Here is a 27,556-nt window from a genome sequence, read left to right as displayed (position 1 = left end):
ATTGACACCTGAATGTAGAGTTTAGAGCGACGAGGCACAGTGAATGTGTCTATTGCGTCGCCTACAATCGTAAGAATGTATAGCCTACAGAGATGGAAGTAAACTTATTACGCCTTTGTGATGAAACACAATTACAGGGTTAATAGTACATTTAAATTATGTGAATCAAATGTACAGACCAAGTAGTCTCATGAAGTTAAATCAAATTCTTTATTTCTCCGGATCAGTCAACATGTTGATGAATCGCTGCTTCATTAGAATGAGAGGTACGCCATCTAGTTGCAATGAAGGGCGTTTCCATAACCGATGAAAAGCACCCTGGCTACTGTACTTTTATTGAATGATTATTTGAGAAGTAAACTTAAATATGTACTGTAGTCATCCAGATAACCTGTGCATTAGATAAGGCTACCTTAAAGTAAAAAAATAAAAACGTTGCACATTTTGATAGAGGCTTTGTCACAAGTTCAGAATGACAACTTCCTATCCCTCATAAACACTGCTACAACATTTCAATCCAACATATTTATTCAAGTAATGACAGTGAATTCCATAAAATTCATAATTTTACTAACAAAACAGTGAAATATTTACAAATATAAAATGCCATAGAATAGTCAAAAGGCCACAAATTACAGAAGGGCATCAAGATGCCAGATGACAACACATTCATAGCAGAGAAGAGAGCCAAGTAATCCATAGCATAGTGAGCAGTATAGTCAAGCATTAAGCATGTGTCGTGTTCATTAGACAAACTAAATAAAATAAAATGGACTGAAGCAGTCCAATAAGGATCACTTTCGTTACGTGCCTTTTAATGAACGCGACCATGGCCTCAGGATTGTGTAGGAGCTGGGAAACCGCCAACCAGGATTTCTGAAACACCTGGCAGCGGTCCTCATTTGCTTTGCTCTGGGCTGTGAGACATGGCGGTGGGTGTCTTGGTAGAGTTCCCCACCACCCAGGGGTGGGTCAGGACACCCTGGATAGGGAGCCTGTGGAGGGGGTTGTGCTTGAGCAGCGTGTCTATCAGATCTCTGCTGCCGGCGCTGACGTGGGCCGGGTAAGTGAACTCCACCTGCAAGAACAAGAGGGGATTCAGAGTTGTGTTACGGGTATATATAATATGACACTTGTTCAGTTTATCCTAAACATCTACCAATACATTTGAGTATGTGTACGTGATCCATGCAGGAAATGGACACTTTAAAACCGTGGTGCTAGCAACGCCAAGGTAAACTGGGTAACACCAGACTAGTTTTATCAAAATGTGAACCAATACCGTTCAAGTTGAATCAATAGTCTGTGCAGTAATAAAATGGGAGATTTTCCTATTGTAAACCAACACCAAACAGCTAAATAAGAGATCAATTCACAGTCAGCCAGTTCTAAGCTCTTACCAACTGAGCACCACATGAACAGTTTTAGCTAAGCATGTTTTAAGTATGCATTTCACAAAGCATGTGACAAATACAATTTGATCTAAATGTAAACCATTAAGCGCAAAGCTGAATCAATAATGTGTACACTGCAGTAAGTGGGTTTTGCCAAGTTGTAAAGCAATACCAACAGCTCTACAGAAAATAACTTCAGTTCTTACCCGTGAGATCTTGCGGTAGGTGTCCTCATTGTTCTTGGTCTCAAAGGGAGGGCGTCCCACCAGGAACTCATAGCAGAGCACCCCCAGGCTCCACAGATCCACCTTCTCATCGTGGGTTCTGCCCTCAATCATCTCTGGAGGCAGGTAGTCCAGAGTCCCACACAGAGTCGACCTCCTGGACAGAGGGCGGAAGAAGTGCATCAGGGGTATATTCAGGGAGGTGAAACATAGCAAATAGAAAAGTAACATTAGAGAAACTATTGCCCATGACAATGTTTATCTGGCTGCAAAAGCAAACTCCCATTTTACATCAATGTCCTTGCCCACACAATCTAAAGTTGCAAATAAATTGCCAACAAGGGAGACTGATGGATTGAGTGGTTACCTTGAGGAGGGTGTGTGCACCGACCAGCCAAAGTCTGCTATCTTCAGCTCCCCGTTGGCCCCCAGCAGCAGGTTCTCAGGCTTGATGTCCCGGTGGATCACTTTCTTAGAGTGGCAGTAGTTCAGGGCATCTGCCAGCTCCATAATGTACTGGAGAAAGAGAATGGCTTCCATTTAGGCCGGGGGTGTCCAAACTTCTGAGCCACATAAGGAAGACTTAGGAATTGCAGCACGTGAATTCAAATTAAATGGAGGTTTCCTATTTTCTCTCCCTTAACAACTTGTTTTTGTGATGATATCTTAATATAAAAAAAAAAAAATTAATCTAAATAAGGGCACTTAAGACTACGAAGATCTGGCAAATCAGGTCCAGGCCAATTTCAGTTCAAAGGATTGTAGGCTTTGAAGTGATTGAAATGTGTCAAAGGTACTGATTGATCAGGAATGCAGAGATAAGAGCAGACACTTGAGCTCATCTTTCATTTGAATATTTAGATCGCTGGAACTCAGTCCCCGAGTGTCCTACAGACGAACAGAACAGCCACAGTTACACAGCTTAAATGGCTGAATCATTACTGCGCAGAAAACTGCCCATGTCTACCCTAAACCGTTCAAATGGCATAGATCAGTTATGATATTACTGGTGCCACATGTGTTGTTGCCATCTTTCCTGTCGCGGGCCACGTTTCAAATAATTCTATAAACTACAGTCACGGGCCTTTTCAAAACTATTCTCAAAGTCAGCAAAATGAAAAAAAAAATCCTCTTACTGTGGCACTCCTTTGTTCAGTAAAGCTTCCACATCGTTGGAGCTCACTGTACAACTCTCCTTTAGGAGCAAACTCCAGGATGAGGTAAACGCGAGCCGTGTCGTGGAAGTAACCATAGAGACGCAGGATATTGGGGTGCCTGTGGGAGAGAGAGGCTGAATAATTAATTGGTGCATTGTCATCATGTTCTACAATACAGCTGATGCGGTGCTCATCCACAAGGACAATCCTAGGACTAGCCTGATGGCCAGAAAAGGTTTGATCCTACTAGCCAACTACACTCACTGCCTGGTCATGTCTCTAGGACCGATTACTGTAAAAAAAAAAACTCTGTCAATTGGTGATGTAAAAAGAGCTTTATTAATTTGACTGTTCCTTGTTATGCCCCAACAAAAGGAGTTGGCTAAATCACTAAAAACAGACCTGACAGTGTCAACCACCAGTCAGTCCACATCTATTTGAATGAATGCCAGTTAGGACCGCATGATCAGTACCAACCTGAGATGTGACTGGATCTCCACTTCCCTCCGTAGTTGGTGCTCCACTCCGGCCTTCTCCAGCTGCTTCTTGAAGAGCACCTTGAGAGCCAGGATGAACATGGTCTGGCGCTCCCTGGCCAGGTACACGTTGCCAAACTTACCCTTCCCCAAGGGACGACCGATGTCAAAGTTCTCCAGGGCCCAGCGTTTCCTACAATAGGAAGATTGGCCAAGTCAGTTACGTCATTTTGAAACGTTTAACCGTCACAGTAACGAGGAAGAACTGTATTGTACCTATTTTCTACAGCAGTTACATTTTAACAGAATCATAACATCTGGTCTGCGGAGGTCAGACTCAACGTTCAGTCAACCACCTGCACTTACTTTGAAGAAGCAGTTGAGGATTCAGTCTTGGTAGGTTTATCTGAACAAACAAAAACACAAGTGTAAGAGTGGACCAAAGCATTACTCCCATCCAATCTGACTATTATAAAAAGTTTTGCCTCTTACTTTGTGGCTTTTCCTGCTTGGATTGGTCGGTGGCTCTGGCTGGCTCAGAACTTGCAGGAGTCGAAGCATTGGTCTGGTTCTTTGGCTGGCTCTGGGTTAGGGTCTGAACCCTTGACTGGCTGGGGGTCTGAACAGGTTTGGGGGTCTGGGTTTGAGGTGGACCTTTAACAGATTTGAGGCTCTGGATTTGAGACTGAGGTTTAGGCTGGGGTTGAACAGCATTCACGTTCTGGTCACCAGCTTGCGGTTCTGTGGTCTTGATGGTGCGTAGGACTGTGGTCTCCGGCTTCTGTTGGGTCATGGGTCGCTGGATACGCTGTGGTCCATTTGACGGCCCTAGAACGCGCTGGGCTGGCGTGGCGTAGGCCGCAGGCTTGTGACCACTGGACGACTGGGACACTGGAACACGCTTTGGCCCATCACTGGTACGCTAAATATGGGAGAGAAGTCATTTAGGACTACTATTACAGCAAGATAATGCAGAAAGGATACCAGCACACTGCTTTATGCAAACAATTGGTTTCTGTTGCATACTAGATATTGCAGTCAATTGTTTGGGTCAAGCCATGACGACATGTCCTATTTGGAGGATGATGGTTTCCTGTTTTAGTTAGAGCAGTGTTATTGTAGCCTGGCCAATGAGTCCCACGGGATGGTGCAGGCTTTTGTACAAGCCCAGCACCGACACATGTAGCAAATTGAACTTAGTAGAAAGTTACTCAAGTAAAAGTCACCCAGTAAAATACTACTTGAGTAAAAGTATTTGGTTTTAAATATATTTAAGTATCAAAAGTAGAAATAATTTCAAATTCCTTATATTAAGCAAAGCAGATGGCACCATTCTTGTTTTTTAAATTTACGGATAGCCAGGGACACTCCAACACTCAAACATTATTTACAAAATATGCATGTGTTTAGTGAGTCCGCCAGACCATAGGCAGTAGGGATGACCACGTGTTCTCTTGATAAGTGTGTGAATTTCAAATTGTTACCATCCTGCTAAGCATTCAAAATGTAAGTACTTTGGGTTGTCATGGAAAATGTATGGAGTAAAAAGTACAATATTTTCTTTAGGAATGTAGTGAAGTAAAAGTTGTCAAAAATAATAGTATAGTAAAGTACAGATACCCCCCAAAAAAGTACTTATGTAGTACTTTAAAGTATTTTTACACTGCCTAATAGTCACTGAACCTGAGCATACATTTTCTTAAGATCTAACCTCTTAAGGATCAGACCCTTTTTTTCTTAAATTTCCCTAAAATGACATGCATATTCTTGATACCATTTGAAAGGAAACACTGAAGTTTGTGGAAATGTGAAATTAATGTAGGAGAACATAACACAGACCTGGTAAAAGAGCCACAAAAAAAAAACTTGTTCTTTTCCCCTCCATCTTTGAAATGCAAGAGAGGCCACAATATAATATTAGAGTTTATGCGCAATTTAGATTTTGGCCACTAAAAAGCAGCAGTGTGCAAAATTAAAGATTGATCCAGTGAAGCATTGCAATACTGGACAATTTTGTATCAAGTCTCCCCAAATGTGCCGAATTGGTCAATTGATACATTTAAGTACATAACTATAGAGAATACAAAAATGATATGGTTATACAAAATGTAAGTTTACACACACCCAGGAATGTCATACATTTGAATATAAAAATGTATTTTATCAAACAAAACGATGCTATATTTTATCTCTGGAACCCTTAGGATGACAAATCAGAGCAAGATTACCGACTACCCGCCCTCCAGGACACCTACAGCACCAGATGTCACAGGAAGGCCAAAAAGATCATCAAGGACATCAACCACCCAAGCCACTGCCTGTTCACCCCACTATCATCCAGAAGGCGAGGTCATTACAGGTGTATCAAAGCTGGGACCGAGAGAATGAAAAACAGCTTCTATCTCAAGGCCATCAGACTGTTAAACATCCATGACTAGCACATTAGAGGCTGCTGCCGCCTATTGAAATCACTGGCCACTAAGAAATGCAACACTAGTCACTAATAATTACTCATCTCATGTATATACTGTATTCTAATATTTCTACTGCATCTTAGTCCATGCCGCTCTGTCATTGCTTGTCCATATACAGTGAGGGAAAACAGTATTGGAGCCCCTGCTGATTTTGTACGTTAGCCCACTGACAAAGAAATGATCAGTCTAATTTTAATGGTAGGTTTATTTGAACAGAGACAGAACAAAAAAAACCCCCAGAAAAACACGTCAAAAATGTTATAAATTGATTTGCATTTTAATGAGGGAAATAAGTGTTTGACCCCTCTGCAAAACATGACTTAGTACTTGGTGGCAAAACCCTTGTTGGCAAACAGAGGTCAGACGTTTCTTGTAGTTGGCCACCAGGTTTGCACACATCTCAGGAGGGATTTTGTCCCACTCCTCTTTGCAGATCTTCTCCAAGTCATTAAGGTTGAGGCTGACGTTTGGCAACTCGAACCTTCAGCTCCTTCTACAGATTTTCTATGGGATTAAGGTCTGGAGACTGGCTAGGCCAGTCCATGACCTTAATGTGCTTCTTCTTGAGCCACTCCTTTGTTGCCTTGGCCATGTGTTTTGGGTCATTGTCATGCTGGAATACCCATCCACGACCCATTTGCAATGCCCTGGCTGAGGGAAGGAGGTTCTCACCCAAGACTTGACGGTACATGGCCGTGTCCATCGTCCCTTTGATGCGGTGAAGTTGTCCTGTCCCCTTAGCAGAAAAACACCCAAAGCATAATGTTTCCACCTCCATGTTTGATGGTGGGGATGGTGTTCTTGGGGTCATAGGCAGCATTCCTCCTCCAAACACAGCGAGTTGAGTTGATGCCAAAGAGCTCCATTTTGGTCTCATCTGACCACAACACTTACACCCAGTTCTCCTCTGAATCATTCAGATGTTCATTGGCAAACTTCAGACGGGCATGAATAAGTGCTTTCTTGAGCAGGGGGACCTTGCGGGCGCTGCAGGATTTCAGTCCTTCACGGCATAGTGTGTTACCAATTGTTTTCTTGGTGACTATGGTCCCAGCTGCCTTGAGATCATTGACAAGATCCTCCCATGTAGTTCTGGTCTGATTCCTCACCGTTCTCATGATCATTGCAACTCCACGAGGTGAGATCTTGCATGGAGCCCCAGGCCGAGGGAGATTGACAGTTATTTTGTGTTTCTTCCATTTGCAAATAACCGCACCAACTGTTGTCACCTTCTCACCAAGCTGCTTGGCGATGGTCTTGTAGCCCATTCCAGCCTTATGTAGGTCTACAATCTTGTCCCTGACATCCTTGGAGAGCTCTTTGGTCTTGGCCATGGTGGAGAGTTTGGAATCTGATTGATTGATTGCTTCTGTGGACAGGTGTCTTTTATACAGGTAACAACTCCCTTTAAGAGTGTGCTCCTAATCTCAGCTCGTTACCTGTATAAAAGACACCTGGGAGCCAGAAATCTTTCTGATTGAGAGGGGGTCAAATACTTATTTCCCTCATTAAAATGCAAATCAATATATAACATTTTTGACATGCGTTTTTCTTTATTTTTTGTTATTCTGTCTCTCACTGTTCAAATAAACCTTCCATTAAAATTATAGACTGATCATTTCTTTGTCAGTAGGCAAACGTACATAATCAGCAGGGGATCAAATATTTCTTTCCCTCACTGTATATATAGTCTTAAATGCCATTCCTTACTTAGATGTGTGTGTGTTGTGAAAGTGTTAGATATTACTGCACTGTCGGAGCTAGAAGCACAAGCATTTCGCTACACCCGCAATAACATCTGCTATACACGTATGTGACAAATAACATTTGATTGTAATGCAAGTACATTATTTACTTTCAGAGGTGAATGTATCAAACCAGTTGACGTGATACATTGGACTGTACATTGGACAGTGCAGTTAGACTAACAATAATTTAAGCTTCCTGCCCATATAAGACATGTCTATGTCCTAGAAAGTTTGCTGTTACTTACAGTCATGCTAATCACATTAGCTCAACCGTCCCGTACATGGGACACCGATCCCATGGAGGTTAAATTGATTAAAATACTCAAACTACAGTTATGCATGGTGCCCTTAGCAAGATTAAGATCAGGGATAGAATACCTACAGGTAGTGATTAATATCAGAAATAAGGGACAAGCTGACTATTGGACGACTACTCATGCGGTTAGGGCATTGTGATATTGTTGTCCTTCATTCATCCAGGTGATTCCGTTTTTTGGTCCACCACGTGTACAATTCAAACAGTAGGCTGTAGGAAGACAACATGTAACTAACAAGAAGAGTACAGCAAATGTGAACCCACTTTTTAAAAAAAGTATTAAAAGATGGCATCTTATCCACAGAGGGACAGTGCGGGTGCAGGAATTTTGTTCTAACCAAGCAGTAACACCTGATTCAACTAATCAAGCCTATGGATACGATTGGACACCCCTGTTATGAGTAACTTCCATGATGAATAGTAATTTAACTTTAGGGGAGAATATTATAATTTAAGCTTACATAAGAAATTTCAGATTTACTCAACATTTGGAAATTAATAAAAATGGATTTATGGAGGTGGGCTTATTTGGAAAACCCACAGGCTTTAATAGTACATTCGGTATCCTTTAAGCCCAGTCCTGAGTTCTCATATTTTACCAAACCTTTTTATCTCGCATAAAAATAAAATGGTGTAAGTAATGTAAAAACGTCACATAATAGATTAAGCTCTGATTGAGGGGTTGGGTTAAATGTACAACACACATTTCAGTTGTACAACTGACTAGGTATCCCCCTTTCCTTAAATAGGTATACTTACCTACCCTAAATACTTTGCAATGTAGCAGTGTTGCTTACTGGCTCTACACACTACTTTTTAGCAAAAGATTCATAGGTGAAGTACGCAATAACTACCTTTATTTTTCGGCATCAAACCTGCCCAATTCTCACTTGAAACATTGTGTTTAATAGGCCAAATTACACTTAAAATGTGACTCCAAAGTGATCTGTCTTGCAATTCGTAGTATGACATTTCAAATTAACATGATAATTTCTCACGAAGTAGTTTGGATGTAGCTAGTAAACTGGCTACTTCTATCAAGTAACTTTCGTTAGTTAAGTAAACGAGATGTTTTATTAAGGGTAGCTTTAGTGCATCTTACTTCACTTGAAGAAGTTAATTGGTACTGTAGTTTGGTAAACTGTAGCTAGCTATATTTTCAAAGAGTAGCTTCCCCAACGCTGCCTATTATTAGTTAGTTGAATCATGTGTGATAAGAACGGGGTAAGGATTGTCTTCATAGCTAGCTACATCCTGTAGATTTCCATGACAAACAGTTGGAACAGTGTTACCTAGAATGTAGAACTGACCTTGTTTTCAGACACCGGCCTTTGAAGCTTCGAGTCCTTTGCCAACTTTAGTCTGGCAGCATCCATATTCTGTAGAAAGATTTAAATGTGGTTAGCGCCTTTAGCTAAGTTAGCAAGCTAGCCAAAAGGACAAGTAGCAGACTAGCTAACCTTGATAGCTAACTAGTTACTGTAGCTATTCCGCTAGCTAGCTAGCTACAGTATGCCTATACCGTTAGCATCCATGATTACTAAACCATATTTGATTATGGTGTCTAAACTCACCAAATTCTTAGTTACGACGGTTAAAAAACTAGCAATGACTTCTCTCACGTCGTGTATTGCTGAATATTGGTCAAGTTGATGCCAAACCCCAATCTAGCAACTCGGCTCTCTGTTTTGCCCACTGATGCACGGGTTAGCCAACTCGGTATCGTTAGCTAACAAGCGAGCCAAAACAGATATTTCAATTCCAAGCGAAAGAAAAGTCGTCTAGCAAACGTTAGCTCTATAGTATTTCGATACTTGCTATCAGACCACGAATTTATTAGCTATAGTAATATTTCATCTGGACAACGATAGCTAGCGTTTAACTAAACTGCACATTGCACGCCAGCCTATCACACATTCGCTCGCTAACTGCGTCTTGTTTAATTTCAAACATCCCTCTTTTAAATACCTTTAAAAACGCTACGGCCTGTGATTGGTTGACGGGCGACTCCTTCCCAATAACCATTGGCTAACACAGGTTTGGTCATAACGTAGTACTCGAAATGCAATCTGGGAATTTCAATGGCAATAATGGGATGGGTTTCTACTAGTTACCACTAGTGGTGCACGACTCCAGGATTTTTGGAGTCGACTCAGAAAGTGATGTGTAGGAACTATATAATATTTCGGTGATATTTATGCTGTGTGCAGCCTTCACGGATCCCATGGGATGATGCTCCACACTCTAAACTGATAAGCCTATTATTTGCCATGTTATAGCCCTATTCTGACGGGTATTACTAGAGATGTTGGTTTTATTATTATTATCCAAGCATGTGCGTTATTACATTTACATTTTACATTTAGGTCATTTAGCAGACGCTCTTATCCAGAGTGACTTACAAATTGGTGCATTCACCTTATAGCCAGTGGGATAACCACTTTACAATATGTATTTTTTATTTTTATTTATTTTTAAGGGGGGGTAGAAGGAATACTTTATCCTATCCCAGTTATTCCTTAAAGAGGTGGGGTTTCAAGTGTCTCCGGAAGGTGGTGAGTGACTCCGCTGTCCTGGCGTCGTGAGGGAGCTTGTTCCACCATTGGGGTGCTAGAGCAGTGAACAGTTTTGACTGGGCTGAGCGGGAACTGTGCTTCTGCAGGGGTAGGGGGGCCAGCAGGCCAGAGGTGGATGAACGCAATGCCCTCGTTTGGGTGTAGGGACTGATCAGAGCCTGAAGGTAGGAGGTGCCGTTCCCCTCACAGCTCCGTAGGCAAGCACCATGGTCTTGTAGCAGATGCGAGCTTCAACTGGAAGCCAGTGGAGTGTGCGGAGGAGTGGGGTGACATGAGAGAACTTGGGAAGGTTGAATACCAGACGGGCTGCGGCATTCTGGATGAGTTGTAGGGGTTTAATGGCACAGGCAGGGAGCCCAGCCAACAGCGAGTTGCAGTAATCCAGACGAGATGACAAGTGCCTGGTTTAGGACCTGTGCCGCTTCCTGTGTAAGGCAGGGTCGTACTCTCCGAATGTTGTAGAGCATGAACCTACAGGATCGGGTCACCGCCTTGATGTTAGCGGAGAACGACAGGGTGTTGTCCAGGGTCACGCCAAGGCTCTTCGCACTCTGGGAGGAGGACACAATGGAGTTGTCAACCGTGATGGCGAGATCATGGAACGGGCAGTCCTTCCCCGGGAGGAAGAGCAGCTCCGTCTTGCCGAGGTTCAGCTTGAGGTGGTGATCCGTCATCCACACTGATTTGTCTGCCAGACATGCAGAGATGCGATTTGCCACCTGATTATCAGAAGGGGGAAAGGAGAAGATTAGTTGTGTGTCGTCTGCGTAGCAATGATATGACAGAGCCAAGTGACTTGGTGTATAGCGAGAATAGGAGAGGGCCTAGAACTGAGCCCTGGGGGACACCAGTGGTGAGAGCACGTGGTGCGGAGACAGATTCTCGCCACGCCACTTGGTAGGAGCGACCGGTCAGGTAGGACGCAATCCAAGAGTGAGCCGCGCCGGAGATGCCCAGCTCGGAGAGGGTGGAGAGGAGGATCTGATGGTTCACAGTATCAAAGGCAGCAGACAGGTCTAGAAGGACAAGAGCAGAGGAGATATAGTTAGCTTTAGCAGTGCGGAGAACCTCCGTGACACAGAGAAGAGCAGTCTCAGTTGAATGACCAGTCTTGAAACCTGACTGGTTTGGATCAAGAAGGTCATTCTGAGAGAGATAGCAAGAGAGTTGGCTAAAGACGGCACGCTCAAGAGTTTTGGAGAGAAAAGAAAGAAGGGATACTGGTCTGTAGTTGTTGACATCAGAGTGTTGGTTTTTTGAGAAGGGGTGCAACTCTCGCTCTCTTGAAGACGGAGGGGACATAGCCAGCGGTCAAGGATGAGTTGATGAGCAAGGTGAGGTAAGGGAGAAGGTCACCGGAGATGGTCTGGAGAAGAGAGGAGGGGATAGGGTCAAGCGGGCAGGTTGTTGGGCGGCCGGCCGTCACAAGTCGCAAGATTTTATCTGGAGAGAGAGGGGAGAAAGAAGTCAAAGCATAGGGTAGGGCAGTGTGAGCAGGACCAGCAGTGTCATTTGACTTAACAAACGAGGATCGGATGTCGTCAACCTTCTTTTCAAAATGGTTGACGAAGTCATCCACAGAGAGGGAGGAGGGGGGGGGAAGGGGGAGGAGGATTCAGCAGGGAGGAGAAGGTGGCAAAGAGCTTCCTAGGGTTAGAGGCAGATGCTTGGAATTTAGGGTGGGGTTATTCCAGAGGACGATTCACACAGGCTGTTTTTACAAACTGCCCCCTGTAATTTTCATTGTAGGCGTGAAGATTGTCTATACGATGATAAGCTACACTGATAACTCGTGCTTGGCCGCCAAATATATAGGTCTCCCCATAATATTCAAATTGATGAAGTGTGATCATAATCATTATTTTAGTGATCCATCCATGGTAGACATCCTTCCTAATAACAATGCCCACTATCCTGCCGATTTGCGCTACTGAACCATATTTGCACTTGACTGTGTTTATGGATGAGAAAGTGAACTTTCCATTTCCAAAAAGTTTAGCAGGGACCAGGGGCGACAATTCAGGGCTGGTGGGGCAGAACTTTCTTGAGTAAGGCAGCTCCAAAATGCAGGTGTTTCAGCCTAGCTCTGTGCTTTCTGTGATGGTGGGGCAGCCAGCAGAAAATACGGAGTGTAGGGGTTGGTAATGTTCTCTAGTTGCGCAGTGATTGGCTCAGTATTCTGTCACTCATGGGGACACAACTTCACCTCAAAATCTACGGGGAGAGCTAAAAAATGCAAGCCCCTTGGGTGCTGCCATAGAGTTACATTAGAAGTGCCCATCCAAGAAGGCTCAAGGTCAATGACGTCAAATCACGTTATATCTACCGTAGCTTTGATTGGACTGATGTCAACATCATACTTTCAAAATCTTAGCTAGCAAGCTAGACAAGTAGTCATCATCGTGAGTCACGTAGTCAATCTACTGGCAAATCCATTTCAATCCTTGTCATATGAAGAGAAATTACAGTTAAAACGTATCGGTGCTCATAAACATTACACAACAAGTTGGAAATTGCAAATTCAACAATGAGTGGTTTGGAAGTCTGGGTTTAAGGGTCTCTTTTCCAAGCTTAAAATGATAAACATTCAACATTATGGGCCAGAAAAGGTTGAATACATTGGCTATGCTGTCAATCCAGCATGACTTCTGCCGTGTTCAACTGGGAAATCTCAGACTTCAGTGAGTTCAAGACAACTGGGAACTCCAAGTCGGGAACTAGGGCCTCTTTCTAGAGCTCCGATCTGAAGTTCACTGACGTCATGATTCAACCTTGCTTTTTTCAGAGTTCCGAGTTGTGTTGAAAGCACCATAAATCCAGAGCATTCCAGACTTTGATGGCAAAGTTTGATGACAAAATTTGCCCACAAGGACCGCCGCGACACCTTCCTGTTCAAGTGAGCACAGCACAACAAGGTGAGTCCAAAAATGTATTGTATGCTGCTGCATAAATTATGTATTATGCCAGGGAGATATGTACACTGTAGCTAAGAAAGTAATACTAAGTGTATGTTGTGTAGTAAGCTGTTAGTAGCCCATATGCCTCACCCTAATAATTTGGTCCCTTTCCCCCTCATAACTTAGCCTACTGTTCTGACTTGGTGGTGCACATGTAGCCTGTAGCCTGTTTTAGAGGAATGTAACCATTTAATATTGTAAGAGCTTTCATTGTCTGCTTATATGCCCCCTTTATTTATCCTACGGTTCTGACTTGGTGTACAGGGAGAATACTGTAAGAACGGCCCATGTTCTGAATTATGTCACTGTACATTTCAAAAGTGCTGAACAAATAGTTATATTGACTACGTCCGTCCTAGCTCGCTCATTAATGTCTTAATCAAAATTACAGATTGTCTCTTATCTACTCATCATCCCCTTATGCCATAGTTTGTACATCTCAATTGTCAGTAGAAACCACATTTGTTTAAGCAAGTCAGCCATATCAGCTATGTTTTTTTTGAAAAGGCCATAAATGAGACTGAATGAACTGTTTCGATGCCAGACAAGGCTCCGCTGATAGCCAGGTGTAGCAGTGGTAAGGATTCACTCCATGGTGCTGAAAAGAAAGCTCTGCTGTTGGGACTGCTTTACGTAGGCCCTAACAGTTTGTGGGCACCGTTTGTCACCATTAGAGTGCAATTAATGTATTGTTTAGTGTTTTGGGGAGTTTGCCCCACCAAGATGTTCATGCTAAAAATGCCACTGGTGGGGATGCTGCTTTGCGATCTATTGCCTAGGACAGGGCTCTCCAACCCTCTTCGTGTTCGTACCATCCTGTAGGTTTTCACTCCAATCCTAATCTAGCGCATTTGATTCAATAATTAGCTGGTTGATAAACTGAATCCGGTTAGTTACAACTGGAGTTGGAGCGAAATCCTACAGGAAGGTAGCTCTCCAGGAACAGGGTTGGAGAGCCCTGACCTAGGACATCAACAGCCAGGGTTTCATTAAATAAACTATAGGCAATACTTTTTATTGCATAGTTAGGCCTAATTAAACTGATGCATTTGGCGATGTTCAACTTCAATTCACTGGCACTATGAATAATAGTTTAACCATACTCATTGATAGCCTAATATACTTTAATATACTTTTGGTAAATTTACGAGGCATTGCTAGATACATATTACCAAGATATACGCACGGTTCTAACTGTCTCTCTGCCTGCCCGGATCCTCTCTCTCCCCTGCCGGATCCTCTTTCTCTTCGCTATGAACAACGCTAGTGTGTGTTTGGTCTTCGGTCTGTTGCGTGTAGAGTAGCTCAGCCTACTCATTGATAGCCTCTACTTTAGTGAACTAGTGCTAAACAAGGTCGGAATGTTGTTATATAAATTCAACAAAAGACAATAATTAGTTAACTTGACACAAAAAAAGTCAAAATCAGTTGAAATCGCACTGTGGATTAGACTTTAGAATTGCATTAGGGTTAAACTTACAATATATGCACTGTACAGCCTAACCTATGTATTGTGGACCCTTGAAATGGGTTATCAGCCTACTCAGTGATACTCACAGAACACTGTGTAGAGTTTACATAAATATTAGCATCTTAGCATCTGTTTTGTTGAATATCAGTTGGAAAAACAAAACACCATAACACTTTTTTTTGCTTACCCTGTTTGCTTCCATTGTGAAATAAAATGCCATTCCATACTATACTTTAGTTGAGAAGCCAACTGCTTCAAAAACACAATGTAAACAATGATGGACTGGCTGGCATAGCTTTTAACGACCAATATTGTCCTAATGGTGATGCACCTTTACACATTTAAATCAGCCCAAGGCCTGCCTTGACGTGCCAGAAAATGCATCAGGTCAACAAATAATACGTATAAATACAGTAAAGTACACACACTAAAGGGTAACAAAATTAGTTTTATTTTCAATTATTGCATTGGAATATCATTTATTTCAAATTGACCCCTACCCTGATGCCTAAATCCAACACTTAAATGAAATTGAGGATCCCACTGCACTCAATGCATTATGATTCGGTTCCATAGGCTATCCAATTCACGTTCATTTCTTTTTTTAATTAAATATATTTTGTATGAATATACAGTGGGGAGAACAAGTATTTCATACACTGCCGATTTTGCAGGTTTTCCTACTTACAAAGCATGTAGAGGTCTGTAATTTTTTATCATAGGTACACTTCAACTGTGAGAGACGGAATTTAAAATAAAAATCCAGAAAATCACATTGTATGATTTTTAAGTAATTAATTTTCATTTTATTGCATGACATAAGTATTTGATCACCTACCAACCAGTAAGAATTCCGGCTCTCACAGACCTGTTAGTTTTTCTTTAAGAAGCCCTCCTGTTCTCCACTCATTACATGTATTAACTGCACCTGTTTGAACTCGTTACCTGTATAAAAGACACCTGTCCACACACTCAATCAAACAGACTCCAACCTCTCCACAATGGCCAAGACCAGAGAGCTGTGTAAGGACATCAGGGATAAAATTGTAGACCTGCACAAGGCTGGGATGGGCTACAGGACAATAGGCAAGCAGCTTGGTGAGAAGGCAACAACTGTTGGCGCAATTATTAGAAAATGGAAGAAGTTCAAGATGACGTCAATCACCCTCGGTCTGGGGCTCCATGCAAGATCTCACCTCGTGGGGCATCAATGATCATGAGGAAGGTGAGGGATCAGCCCAGAACTACACGGCAGGACCTGGTCAATGACCTGAAGAGAGCTGGGACCACAGTCTCAAAGAAAACCATTAGTAACGCACTATGCCGTCATGGATTAAAATCCTGCAGCGCACGCAAGGTCCCCCTGCTCAAGCCAGCGCATGTCCAGGCCCGTCTGAAGTTTGCCAATGACCATCTGGATGATCCAGAGGAGGAATGGGAGAAGGTCATGTGGTCTGATGAGACAAAAATAGAGCTTTTTGGTCTAAACTCCACTCGCCGTGTTTGGAGGAAGAAGAAGGATGAGTACAACCCCAAGAACACCATCACAACCGTGAAGCATGGAGGTGGAAACATCATTCTTTGGGGATGCTTTTCTGCAAAGGGGACAGGACGACTGCACCGTATTGAGGGGAGGATGGATGGGGCCATGTATCGCGAGATCTTGACCAACAACCTCCTTCCCTCAGTAAGAGCATTGAAGATGGATCGTGGCTGGGTCTTCCAGCATGACAACGACCCGAAACACACAGCCAGGGCAACGAAGGAGTGGCTCCGTAAGAAGCATCTCAAGGTCCACAGCCAGGCAACTAAGGAGTGGCTACGTAAGAAGCATCTCAAGGTCCTGGAGTGGCCTAGCCAGTCTCCAGACCTGAACCCAATAGAAAATCTTTGGAGGGAGCTGAAAGTCCGTATTGCCCAGCGACAGCCCCGAAAACCTGAAGGATCTGGAGAAGGTCTGTATGGAGGAGTGGGCCAAAATCCCTGCTGCAGTGTGTGCAAACCTGGTCAAGACCTACAGGAAACGTATGATCTCTGTAATTGCAAACAAAGGTTTCTATACCAAATATTAAGTTCTGCTTTTCTGAAGTATCAAATACTTATGTCATGCAATAAAATGCAAATGAATTACTTAAAGATCATACAATGTGATTTTCTGGATTTTTGTTTTAGATTCCGTCTCTCACAGTTGAAGTGTACCTATGATAAAAATTACAGACCTCTACATGCTTTGTAAGTAGGAAAACCTGCAAAATCGGCAGTGTATCAAATACTTGTTCTCCCCACTGTATATATATTTTTTAGGGGGTAGAACAGCTTTAATATTGCAGATAGATTGTAACTTCCATCAATGTAATTGTCTGCATCACTTCCAATCCCCATATATTTTTATTCTCGCAAATATATATATATATATATATATACACATACATATACACATACATACATTTAAATACATATACATACTCATATTTACATATCCTTAAAAAAAAATATTTCCCCTTCAAGTAGACATAGTTATCAATAGTTTGTTTCTTTGTTGTTATTAGTCATTCAACATGTACAGGCCTATAGTGTTTTGCGCCCTCTGCTGATAAATTGCAGGATGTGCAATGGTACGTAAAAGGAGGGCTTTCATTGCCTACTATGCTAATGTCTCTCTATAAAATGGGCCATAACTTTAAAACTAGCAGAGATCCAACTCTGGAATTTTGATATGCCTGTAGAGTAAATTATGTTCAACAATATATAAAAAAAAATTACATATACAGTGAGGGAAAAAAGTATTTGATCCCCAGCTTATTTTGTACGTTTGCCCACTGACAAAGACATGATCAGTCTATAATTTTAATGGTAGGTTTATTTGAACAGTGAGAGACAGAATAACAACAAAAAAAACAGAAAAACGCATGTCAGAAATGTTATAAATTGATTTGCATTTTAATGAGGGAAATAAGTATTTGACCCCTCTGCAAAACATGACTTAGTACTTGGTGGCAAAACCCTTGTTGGCAATCACAGAGGTCAGACGTTTCTTGTAGTTGGCCACCAGGTTTGCACACATCTCAGGAGGGATTTTGTCCCACTCCTCTTTGCAGATCTTCTCCAAGTCATTAAGGTTTCGAGGCTGACGTTTGGCAACTCAAACCTTCAGCTCCCTCCACATATGTTCTATGGGATTAAGGTCTGGAGACTGGCTAGGCCACTCCAGGACCTTAATGTGCTTCTTCTTGAGCCACTCCTTTGTTGCCTTGGCCGTGTGCTTTGGGTCATTGTCATGCTGGAAAACCCATCCACGACCCATTTTCAATGCCCTGGCTGAGGGAAGGAGGTTCTCACCCAAGATTTGACGGTACATGGCCCCGTCCATCGTCCCTTTTATGTGGTGAAGTTGTCCTGTCCCCTTAGCAGAAAAACACCCCCAAAGTATAATGTTTCCACCTCCATGTTTGACGGTGGGGATGGTGTTCTTGGGGTCATAGGCAGCATTCCTCCTCCTCCAAACACGGCGAGTTGAGTTGATGCCAAAGAGCTCCATTTTGGTCTCATCTGACCACAACACTTTCACCCAGTTCTCCTCTGAATCATTCAGATGTTCATTGGCAAACTTCAGACGGGCATGTATATGTGCTATCTTGAGCAGGGGGACCTTGCGGACGCTGCAGGATTTCAGTCCTTCACGGCGTAGTGTGTTACCAATTGTTTTCTTGGTGACTATGGTCCCAGCTGCCTTGAGATCATTGACAAGATCCTCCTGTGTAGTTCTGGGCTGATTCCTCACCATTCTCATGATCATTACAACTCCACGAGGTGAGATCTTGCATGGAGCCCCAGGCCGAGGGAGATTGACAGTTATTTTGTGTTTCTTCTATTTGCGAATAATCGCACCAATTGTTGTCACCTTCTCACCAAGCTGCTTGGCGATGGTCTTGTAGCCCATTCCAGCCTTGTGTAGGTCTACAATCTTGTCCCTGACATCCTTGGAGAGCTCTTTGGTCTTGGCCATGGTGGAGAGTTTGGAATCTGATTGATTGATTGCTTCTGTGGACAGGTGTCTTTTATACAGGTAACAAGCTGAGATTAGGAGCACTCCCTTTAAGAGTGTGCTCCTAATCTCAGCTAGTTACCTGTATAAAAGACACATGGGAGCCAGAAATCTTTCTGATTGAGAGGGGGTCAAATACTTATTTCCCTCATTAAAATGCAAATCAATATATAACATTTTTGACATGCGTTTTTCTGGATTTCTTTGTTGTTATTCAGTCTCTCTTTGTTCAAATAAACCTACCATTAAAATTATAGACTGATCATTTCTTTGTCAGTGGGCAAACGTACAAAATCAGCAGGGGATCAAATACTTTTTTCCCTCACTGTATATACAGTACCAGTCAAAGGTTTGGACACACCTACTCATTATATGGTTTTTCTACATTGTAGAATAATAGTGAAGACATCAAAACTGTGAAATAACACATATGGAATCGTGTAGTAACCACCCTTCGCCTTGATGACAGCTTTGCACACTCTTGGCATTCTAGACCAAGTAAAAGACCAAGTCCATATTATGGCAAGAACAGCTCAAATAAGCAAAGAGAAACGACAGTCCATCATTACTTTAAGACATGAAGGTCAGTAAATACGGAACATTTCAAGAACTTTGAACGTTTCTTCAAGTGCAGTCGCAAAAACCATCAAACGTTATGATGAAACTGGCTCTCATGAGGACCGCCACAGGAATGGAAGACCCAGAGTTACCTCTGCTGCAGATGATAAGTTCATTAGAGTTACCAGCCTCAGAAATTGCAGCCCAGATAAATGCTTCACAGAGTTCAAGTAACAGACACATCTCAACATCAACTGTTCAGAGGAGACTGCATGAATCAGGCCTTCATGGTCGAATTGCTGCAAAGAAACCACTACTAAAGGACACCAATAAGAAGAAGAGACTTGCTTGGGCCAAGAAACACGAGCAATGGACATTAGACCGGTGGAAATCTGTCCTTTGGTCTGATGAGTCCAAATGTGAGATTTTTGGTTCCAACCACCGTGTCTTTGTGAGACGCATAGTAGGTGAACAGATGATCTCCGCAAGTGTGGTTCCCACCTTGAAGCATGGAGGAGGTGGTGTGATGGTTAACAAGGTCTTTGGTTAACAAGATCGACAAACTCCGGGCAAGGATTTATTTCCAGAGAGACATCAAGGCCTGTAACATACTTTGTTTCACGGAAACATGGCTCTCTTGGGATATTCTGTCGAAATCGGTCCAGCCAGAGGGGTTTTCAGTTCATCGCGCAGACAGGAATAAATATCTCTCCGGGAAGCAGAAGGGCGGAGGTGTGTGTTTCATGATTAACAACTCATGGTGTAATTGTAGTAACATACAGGAACTCGAGTCCTTTTGTTCACCCGACCTCACAATCAAATGCCGACCGTATTATCTCCCAAGATAATTTTATTCGGTTATAGTCACAGCCTTGTATATCCCCCCTCAAGCCGATACCACGACGGCCCTCAAAGAACTTCACTGGACTTTATGCAAACTGGAAACCACATATCCTGAGGCTGCATTTATTGTAGCCGGGGATTTTAACAAAGCAAATTTGAGGACTAGGCTGCCGAAGTTCTATCAACATAACAACTGTTGTACTCGTGCTGCCAAAATCCTCGACCATTGCTATTTGAACTTCCGAGATGGTTATAAGGCCCTCCCCCGCCTTTCTTTCAGCAAATCTGACCACGACTCAATTTAGCTCCTCCCTTCCTATAGGCAGAAACTTAAACAGGAAATACCCATGCTAAGGACTATTCAACGCAGGTCTGACCAATCGGAATCCACGCTTCAAGATTGTTTTGATCACGCGGACTGGGATATGTTCCGGGTAGCTTCTGAAAATAATTTTGGCGAATACACTGAAACGGTGACTGAGTTTATCAGGAAGTGTATAGGTGATGTTGTGCCCACTGTGACTATTAAAACTTACCCTAACCAGAAACCATGGATAGATGGCAGCATTCACGCCAATCTGAAAGCACGAACCACCGCATTCAACCATGGCAAGGTGACTGGGAATATGGCAGAATACAAACAGTGTAGCTACTCACTACGCAAGGCAATTAAACCGGCAAAACATCAGTATAGAGACAAAGTGGAGTCGCAATTCAACGGCTCAGACACGAGACGTAAGTGGCAGGGTCTACAGACAATCACGGACTACAAAAGGAAAACCAGCCACGTCGCCGACGCCGACGTCTCGCTTCCAGACAAGCTAAACACCTTCTTCGCCCGCTTTGAGGATAACACAGTGCCACTGACGAGGCCCACTACCAAGGACTGTGGCCTCTCCTTCTCTGTGGCCGACGTGATTAAGACATTTAAGCATGTTAACCCCGCAAGGCTGCCGGTCCAGACGGCATCCCTAGCCGCGTCCTCAGAGCATGCGCAGACCAGCTGGCTGGTGTGTTTATGGACATATTCAATCTCTCCCTTTCCCAGTCTGCTGTTCCCACATGCTTCAAGAAAGACCATTGTTCCTGTACCCAAGAAAGCAAAGGTAACTGAACTAAATGACTATCGCACTGTAGCACTCACCTCTGTCATCATGAAGTGCTTTGAGAGACTAGTCAAGGATCATATCACCTCTACCTTACTTGTCACCCTAGACCCACTTCAATTTGCTTACCGCCCCAATTGATCCACAGACGATGCAATCGCCATCACACTGCACACTGCCCTATCCCATCAGGACAAGAGGAATACCTATGTAAGAATGCTGTTCATTGACTATAGCTCAGCATTCAACACCATAGTACCCATCATCAAGCTCGAAGCCCTGGGTCTGAACCCCGCCCTGTGCAACTGGGTCCTGGACTTCCTGACGGGCCGCCCCCAGGTGGTGAAGGTAGGAAACAACATCTCCACTTCGCTGATCCTCAACACTGGGGCCCCACAAGGGTGCATGCTCAGCCCCCTACTGTACTCCCTGTTCACCCATGACTGCGTGGCCAAGCACGCCTCCAACTCAATCATGAAGTTTGTAGACGACACAACAGTAGTAGGCTTGATTACCAACAATGATGAGACCGCCAACAGGGAGGAGGTGAGGGCTCTGGGAGTGTGGTGCCAGGAAAATAACCTCTCACTCAACGTCAATAAAACAAAGGAGATGATCGTGGACTTCAGGAAACAGCAGAGGGTGCACCCCCCTATCCACATCGACGGGACCGCAGTGGAGAAGGTGGAAAGCTTCAAGTTCCTTGGCATACACATCACAGACAAACTGAAATGGTCCACCCACACAGACAGTGTGGTGAAGAAGGCGCAACAGAGCCTCTTCAACCTCAGGAGGCTGAAGAAATTTGGCTTGGCATCTAAAACCCTCACAAACTTTTACAGATGCACAATTGAGAGCATCCTGTCAGGCTATATCACCACCTGGTATGGCAACTGCACCGCCCACAACCGCAGGGCTTTGATTACTACATGATTCCATATGTGTTATTTCATAGTTTTGATGTGTTCACTAGTATTCTACAATGTAGAAAATAGTACAAATAAAGAAAAACCCTTGAATGAGTAGGTGTGTCCGAACTTTTGACTGGTACTGTATATATACAGTGAGGGGAAAAAAAGTATTTGATCCCCTGCTGATTTTGTACGTTTACCCACTGACAAAGAAATTATCAGTCTATAATTTTAATGGTAGGTTTATTTGAACAGAGAGAGACAGAATAACAACAAAAAAATCCAGAAAAACGCATGTCAAAAATGTTATAAATTGATTTGCATTTTAATGAGGGAAATAAGTATTTGACCCCCTCTCAATCAGAAAGATTTCTGGCTCCCAGGTGTCTTTTATACAGATAACGAGCTGAGATTAGGAGCACACTCTTAATTGCTCCTAATCTCAGCTTGTTACCTGTATAAAAGACACCTGTCCACAGAAGCAATCAATCAATCAGATTCCAAACTCTCCACCATGGCCAAGACCAAAGAGCTCTCCAAGGATGTCAGGGACAAGATTGTAGACCTACACAAGGCTGGAATGGGCTACAAGACCATCGCCAAGCAGCTTGGTGAGAAGGTGACAACAGTTGGTGCGATTATTCGCAAATGGAAGAAACACAAAAGACCTGTCAATCTCCCTCGGCCTGGGGCTCCATGCAAGATCTCACCTCGTGGAGTTGCAATGATCATGAGAACGGTGAGGAATCAGCCCAGAACTACATGGGAGGATCTTGTCAATGATCTCAAGGCAGCTGGAACCATAGTCACCAAGAAAACAATTGGTAACACACTACGACGTGAAGGACTGAAATCCTGCAGCGCCCGCAAGGTCCCCCTGCTCAAATAATATAATAATAATAATATGCCATTTAGCAGACGCTTTTATCCAAAGCGACTTACAGTCATGCGTGCATACATTTTTGTGTATGGGTGGTCCCGGGGCTCGAACCCACTACCTTGGCGTTTCAAGCGCCGTGCTCTACCAGTTGAGCTACAGAAATCACATATACATGCCCGTCTGAAGTTTGCCAATGAACATCTGAATGATTCAGAGGAGAACTGGGTGAAAGTGTTGTGGTCAGATGAGACCAAAATGGAACTCTTTGGCATCAACTCAACTCGCCGTGTTTGGAGGAGGAGGAATGCTGCCTATGACCCCAAGAACACCATCCCCACCGTCAAACATGGAGGTGGAAACATTATGCTTTGGGGGTGTTTTTCTGCTAAGGGGACAGGACAACTTCACTGCATCAAAGGGACGATGGATGGGGCCATGTACCGTCAAATCTTGGGTGAGAACCTCCTTCCCTCAGCCAGGGCATTGAAAATGGGTCGTGGATGGGTATTCCAGCATGACAATGACCCAAAATACACGGCCAAGGCAACAAAGGAGTGGCTCAAGAAGAAGCACATTAAGGTCCTGGAGTGGCCTAGCCAGTCTCCATACCTTAATCCCATAGAAAATATGTTGAGGGAGCTGAAGGTTTGAGATCTGCAAAGAGGAGTGGGACAAAATCCCTCCTGAGATGTGTGCAAACCTGGTGGCCAACTACAAGAAACGTCTGACCTCTGTGATTGCCAACAAGGGTTTTGCCACTAAGTCATGTTTTGCAGAGGGGTCAAATACTTATTTCCCTCATTAAAATGCAAATCAATTCATAACATTTTTTACATGCGTTTTTCTGGATTTTTGTTGTTGTTATTCTGTCTCTCAGTGTTCAAATAAACCTACCATTAAAATTATAGACTGATCATTTCTTTGTCAGTGGGCAAACGTACCACATCAGCAGGGGATCAAATACTTTTCCCCCTCACTGTATATATATATATATATATATATATATATTAAACATTCTTCATATATTAATGTAAGAAAATTGAAATTGAAATCAAAATACTACTCATATTACAGTAAAGCCTGATATGAAATGTAGTGATACGTAGCCCACAATCATATTAATGACATTACATTTTTGTATGTTATTAGGGATCCCCATTAGCAGCTACTCTACCTGGGGTTCAAACACATTAAGGCACATCACACACACACACAAAAACGGTGCGTCATATAACATTATTACACCACTACATATCTACAATACAACATTTATAATCCCACCATACAACAATATTACAATGCATGTGGGTGGAGTGCGTGTGCTAGCGTGTGTGTGCGTATTCGTGTGTGTTCCAGTGTGTCTCTTCACAGTCCATGTTGTTCCATAAGGTGTAGTTTTATCTGTTTTTTTAAATCTGATTTTACTGCTTGAATGAATTACTTGATGTGGAATAGAGTTCCATGTAGTCGTGGCTCTGTGTAGTACTTTGCACCTCCCATGGTTTGTTTTGGACTTTGGGACTGTGAAGAGACCCCTGGTGGCAAGTCTTGTGGGGTATGCATGGGTGCTTGAGCTGTGTGCTAGTCGTTTGAACAGACAGCTCAGTGATTTGTCAGAAAATATCCCTCCGTCTCCCTTTTGTTTTACTTTTAATGATTTCTCTTTACTTCATTTATCTCTCTGTCAGAAGCGCATTCTTCATTTTGTGTGTATGTATTCATGTTTGCTGACAATTATTATTACTAAATAAAAAACAGTTGATCACAAAAAAAGGAGACACGCCGGACATCCCTTATTCTCGCCACCTCTGTCTCCTTCACCCTAACAGGGCAATCCGGGGACTCGAGTGCATGTTCACCATCACAGTTGCAGCATAACCTCAGCTGGCATACGATATTCTTCCCGTCTGCATACACTTGATACATCCCCAAATCTTTAGCATTTACAGTGTCTTGCAAAAGTATTCATCCCCCTTGGCGTTTTTCCTATTTTGTTGCATTACATTCTGTAATTTAAATGGATTTTTATTTGGATTTCATGTAATATGACATTCGAAAAAATAAATAGTGGAAAAGTGGTGCGTGCATATGTATTCACCCCCTTTGCTATGAAGCCCCTAAATAAGATCTAGTGCAACCAATTACCTCCAGAAGTCACATAATTAGTTAAATAAAGTCCACCTGTGTGCAATCTAAGTGTCACATGATCTGTCACATGATCTCAGTATATATACACCTGTTCTGAAAGGCCCCAGAGTCTGCAACACCACTAAGCAAGCGGCACCACCAGGCAAGCGGCACCATGAAGACCAAGGAGCTCTCCAAACAGGTCAGGGACAAAGTTGTGGAGAAGTACAGATCAGGGTTGGGTTATAAAAACATATCAGAAACTTTGAACATCCCATGGAGCACCATTAAATCCATTATTAAGAAATGGAAAAAATATGGCACCACAACAAACCTGCCAAGAGAGGGCCGCCCACCAAAACTCACAGACCAGGCAAGGAGGGCATTAATCAGAGAGACAACAAAGATACCAAAGATAACCCTGAAGGAGCTGCAAAGCTCCACAGCGGAGATTGGAGTTCCTGTCCATAGGACCACTTTAAGCCGTACACTCCACAAAGCTGGGCTTTATGGAAGAGTGGCCAGAAAAAAGCCATTGCTTAAAGAACAAAATAAGCAAACATGTTTGGTGTTCGCCAAAAGGCATGTGGGAGACTCCCCAAACATATGGAAGAGCTTTTTGGCCATCAAGGAAAACGCTATGTCTAGCGCAAACCCAACACTTCTCATCACCCCGAGAACACCAATGTTTTTCATCGGCAGGGACTGGGAAACTGGTCAGAATTGAAGGAATGGTGGATGGCACTAAATACAGGGAAATTATTGAGGGAAACCTGTTTCAGTCTTCCAGAGAATTGAGACTGAGAATCTGTGGTATGACTTAAAGATTGCTGTACACCAGCGGAACCCATTGAACTTCAAGGAGCTGGAGCAGTTTTGCCTTGAAGAATGGGAAAAATCGTAGTGGCTAGATGTGCCAAGCTTATAGAGACATACCCCAAGAGACGTGCAGCTGTAATTGCTGCAAAAGATGGCTCTACAAAATAGGAAAAATGCCAAGGGGGTGAATACTTTCGCAAGCCACATTTGTCGTAGTAAATATTAAAATGTTATAGCTTGGTCTGACTAAAATCTTGTGCATGACCCATTTTAATGTTAGGAGCTTGTTTTCAATCAATGCTGTTCCTATGCAAGAACAATGGACAGAGCCAATATCTTCTCAAGGACAACACCCACGCCACAGGCCACAATCTGGTTGCTCCCCACGAGTCTTTCCTTTGAGAACATACACACATTCACACACACATCTCCATGCATACGCACACTCATCCTCATGCCTCACGAGTTACGCACACACACAAACTGCACCAAAGGGGCTTCTACTCTGGACAGAGCAGACCCGCCTCCTACGCCTCGGGAACCAATCAAGGGACTAGAAGAAGGACCCCTTCCTTTGTGTTACATTGTATAAAGTAATGCTGTAAACTCTGTTTTTGATCCTTCTCAACTGTATCCATAAGAGGCAATTGATTGGGTCCATGCATTGGGCCCATGCATGTAGCTTGAGCAGTACCAGCTATCTCTGTGTTTAATAAACTGCCTTTTGCTTAAGCATATTCCTCTCTGTCTAGCGTCGTTGGTTTGTACTTCCTCTCCTTATGGTTTCACCAACACTGTATAACACTAGAGGGGCTTGCGCACAAAAGCTCTTACAGGGTATCTCATAAAGACTATCTTCACATGAGAAGGGAGGGCTCGTTAAAAAACAATTAAGTGGGTTTCCTTACTCCATCAACCATATAGGTCAGTCGACGTGCACCAATGACTTCATCCACTTCATGCGCAACCCCAGAAATAACCCCCTTGACAGGTGCCCTGCTTCGGAAATCCATATAAAAAACATTCCATTCAAATATATTTTTGAAGTGCAAAGCACGCTTCTTCTGTTCCTCGGACACACAAACAAATCTGAATAAGACCAGCTGATGTGACTCTCACAGACGCCACCTCACCCAACGCCTCCATGATACTCTTCGTGACTTCGAACCGATCACCCAGATAATAATAATAATAATAATATGCCATTTAGCGGACGCTTTTATCCAAAGCGACTTACAGTCATGTGTGCATACATTTTTACGTATGGGTGGTCCCGGGGATCGGACCCACTACCCTGGCGTTACAAGCGATAACATTGATCCAAATCCCACACTCCGACTATAGATGAACCAAGGGATTTCTTAGTTTACATCACAACTTTACTTATTTTGTTTCACGACTGCAGCCCACTCGTACTCACTCATCTTCACTATCAGTTTCGAACAGAACATCTGTTTCCGCCATCTTCCCTCAT

At 43.1% G+C, this 27,556-nt stretch overlaps 1 protein-coding gene across 1 annotated transcript; it reads right to left on the bottom strand.

Annotated features, from left to right (window-relative positions):
• Positions 1-191: 191 nt before the first annotated feature.
• On the bottom strand, positions 192-9,708 carry aurka (aurora kinase A). The gene is made up of 9 exons (XM_041887344.2): positions 9,364-9,708; positions 9,100-9,168; positions 3,744-4,173; positions 3,618-3,657; positions 3,253-3,444; positions 2,755-2,893; positions 1,986-2,134; positions 1,601-1,775; positions 192-1,078 (listed from the first exon to the last, which is right to left on the bottom strand). The coding sequence occupies exons 2-9, from the start codon at positions 9,163-9,165 to the stop codon at positions 899-901; spliced, it is 1,371 nt and encodes a 456-aa protein (XP_041743278.1). The 5' UTR covers positions 9,166-9,168; positions 9,364-9,708; the 3' UTR covers positions 192-898.
• Between the last annotated feature and the right edge of the window lie 17,848 nt (positions 9,709-27,556).

This window comes from Coregonus clupeaformis, chromosome 10, assembly GCF_020615455.1.
Source record: "Coregonus clupeaformis isolate EN_2021a chromosome 10, ASM2061545v1, whole genome shotgun sequence".
NCBI lineage: Eukaryota > Metazoa > Chordata > Actinopteri > Salmoniformes > Salmonidae > Coregonus > Coregonus clupeaformis.
This window is presented reverse-complemented; position numbering and strand designations above follow the sequence as displayed.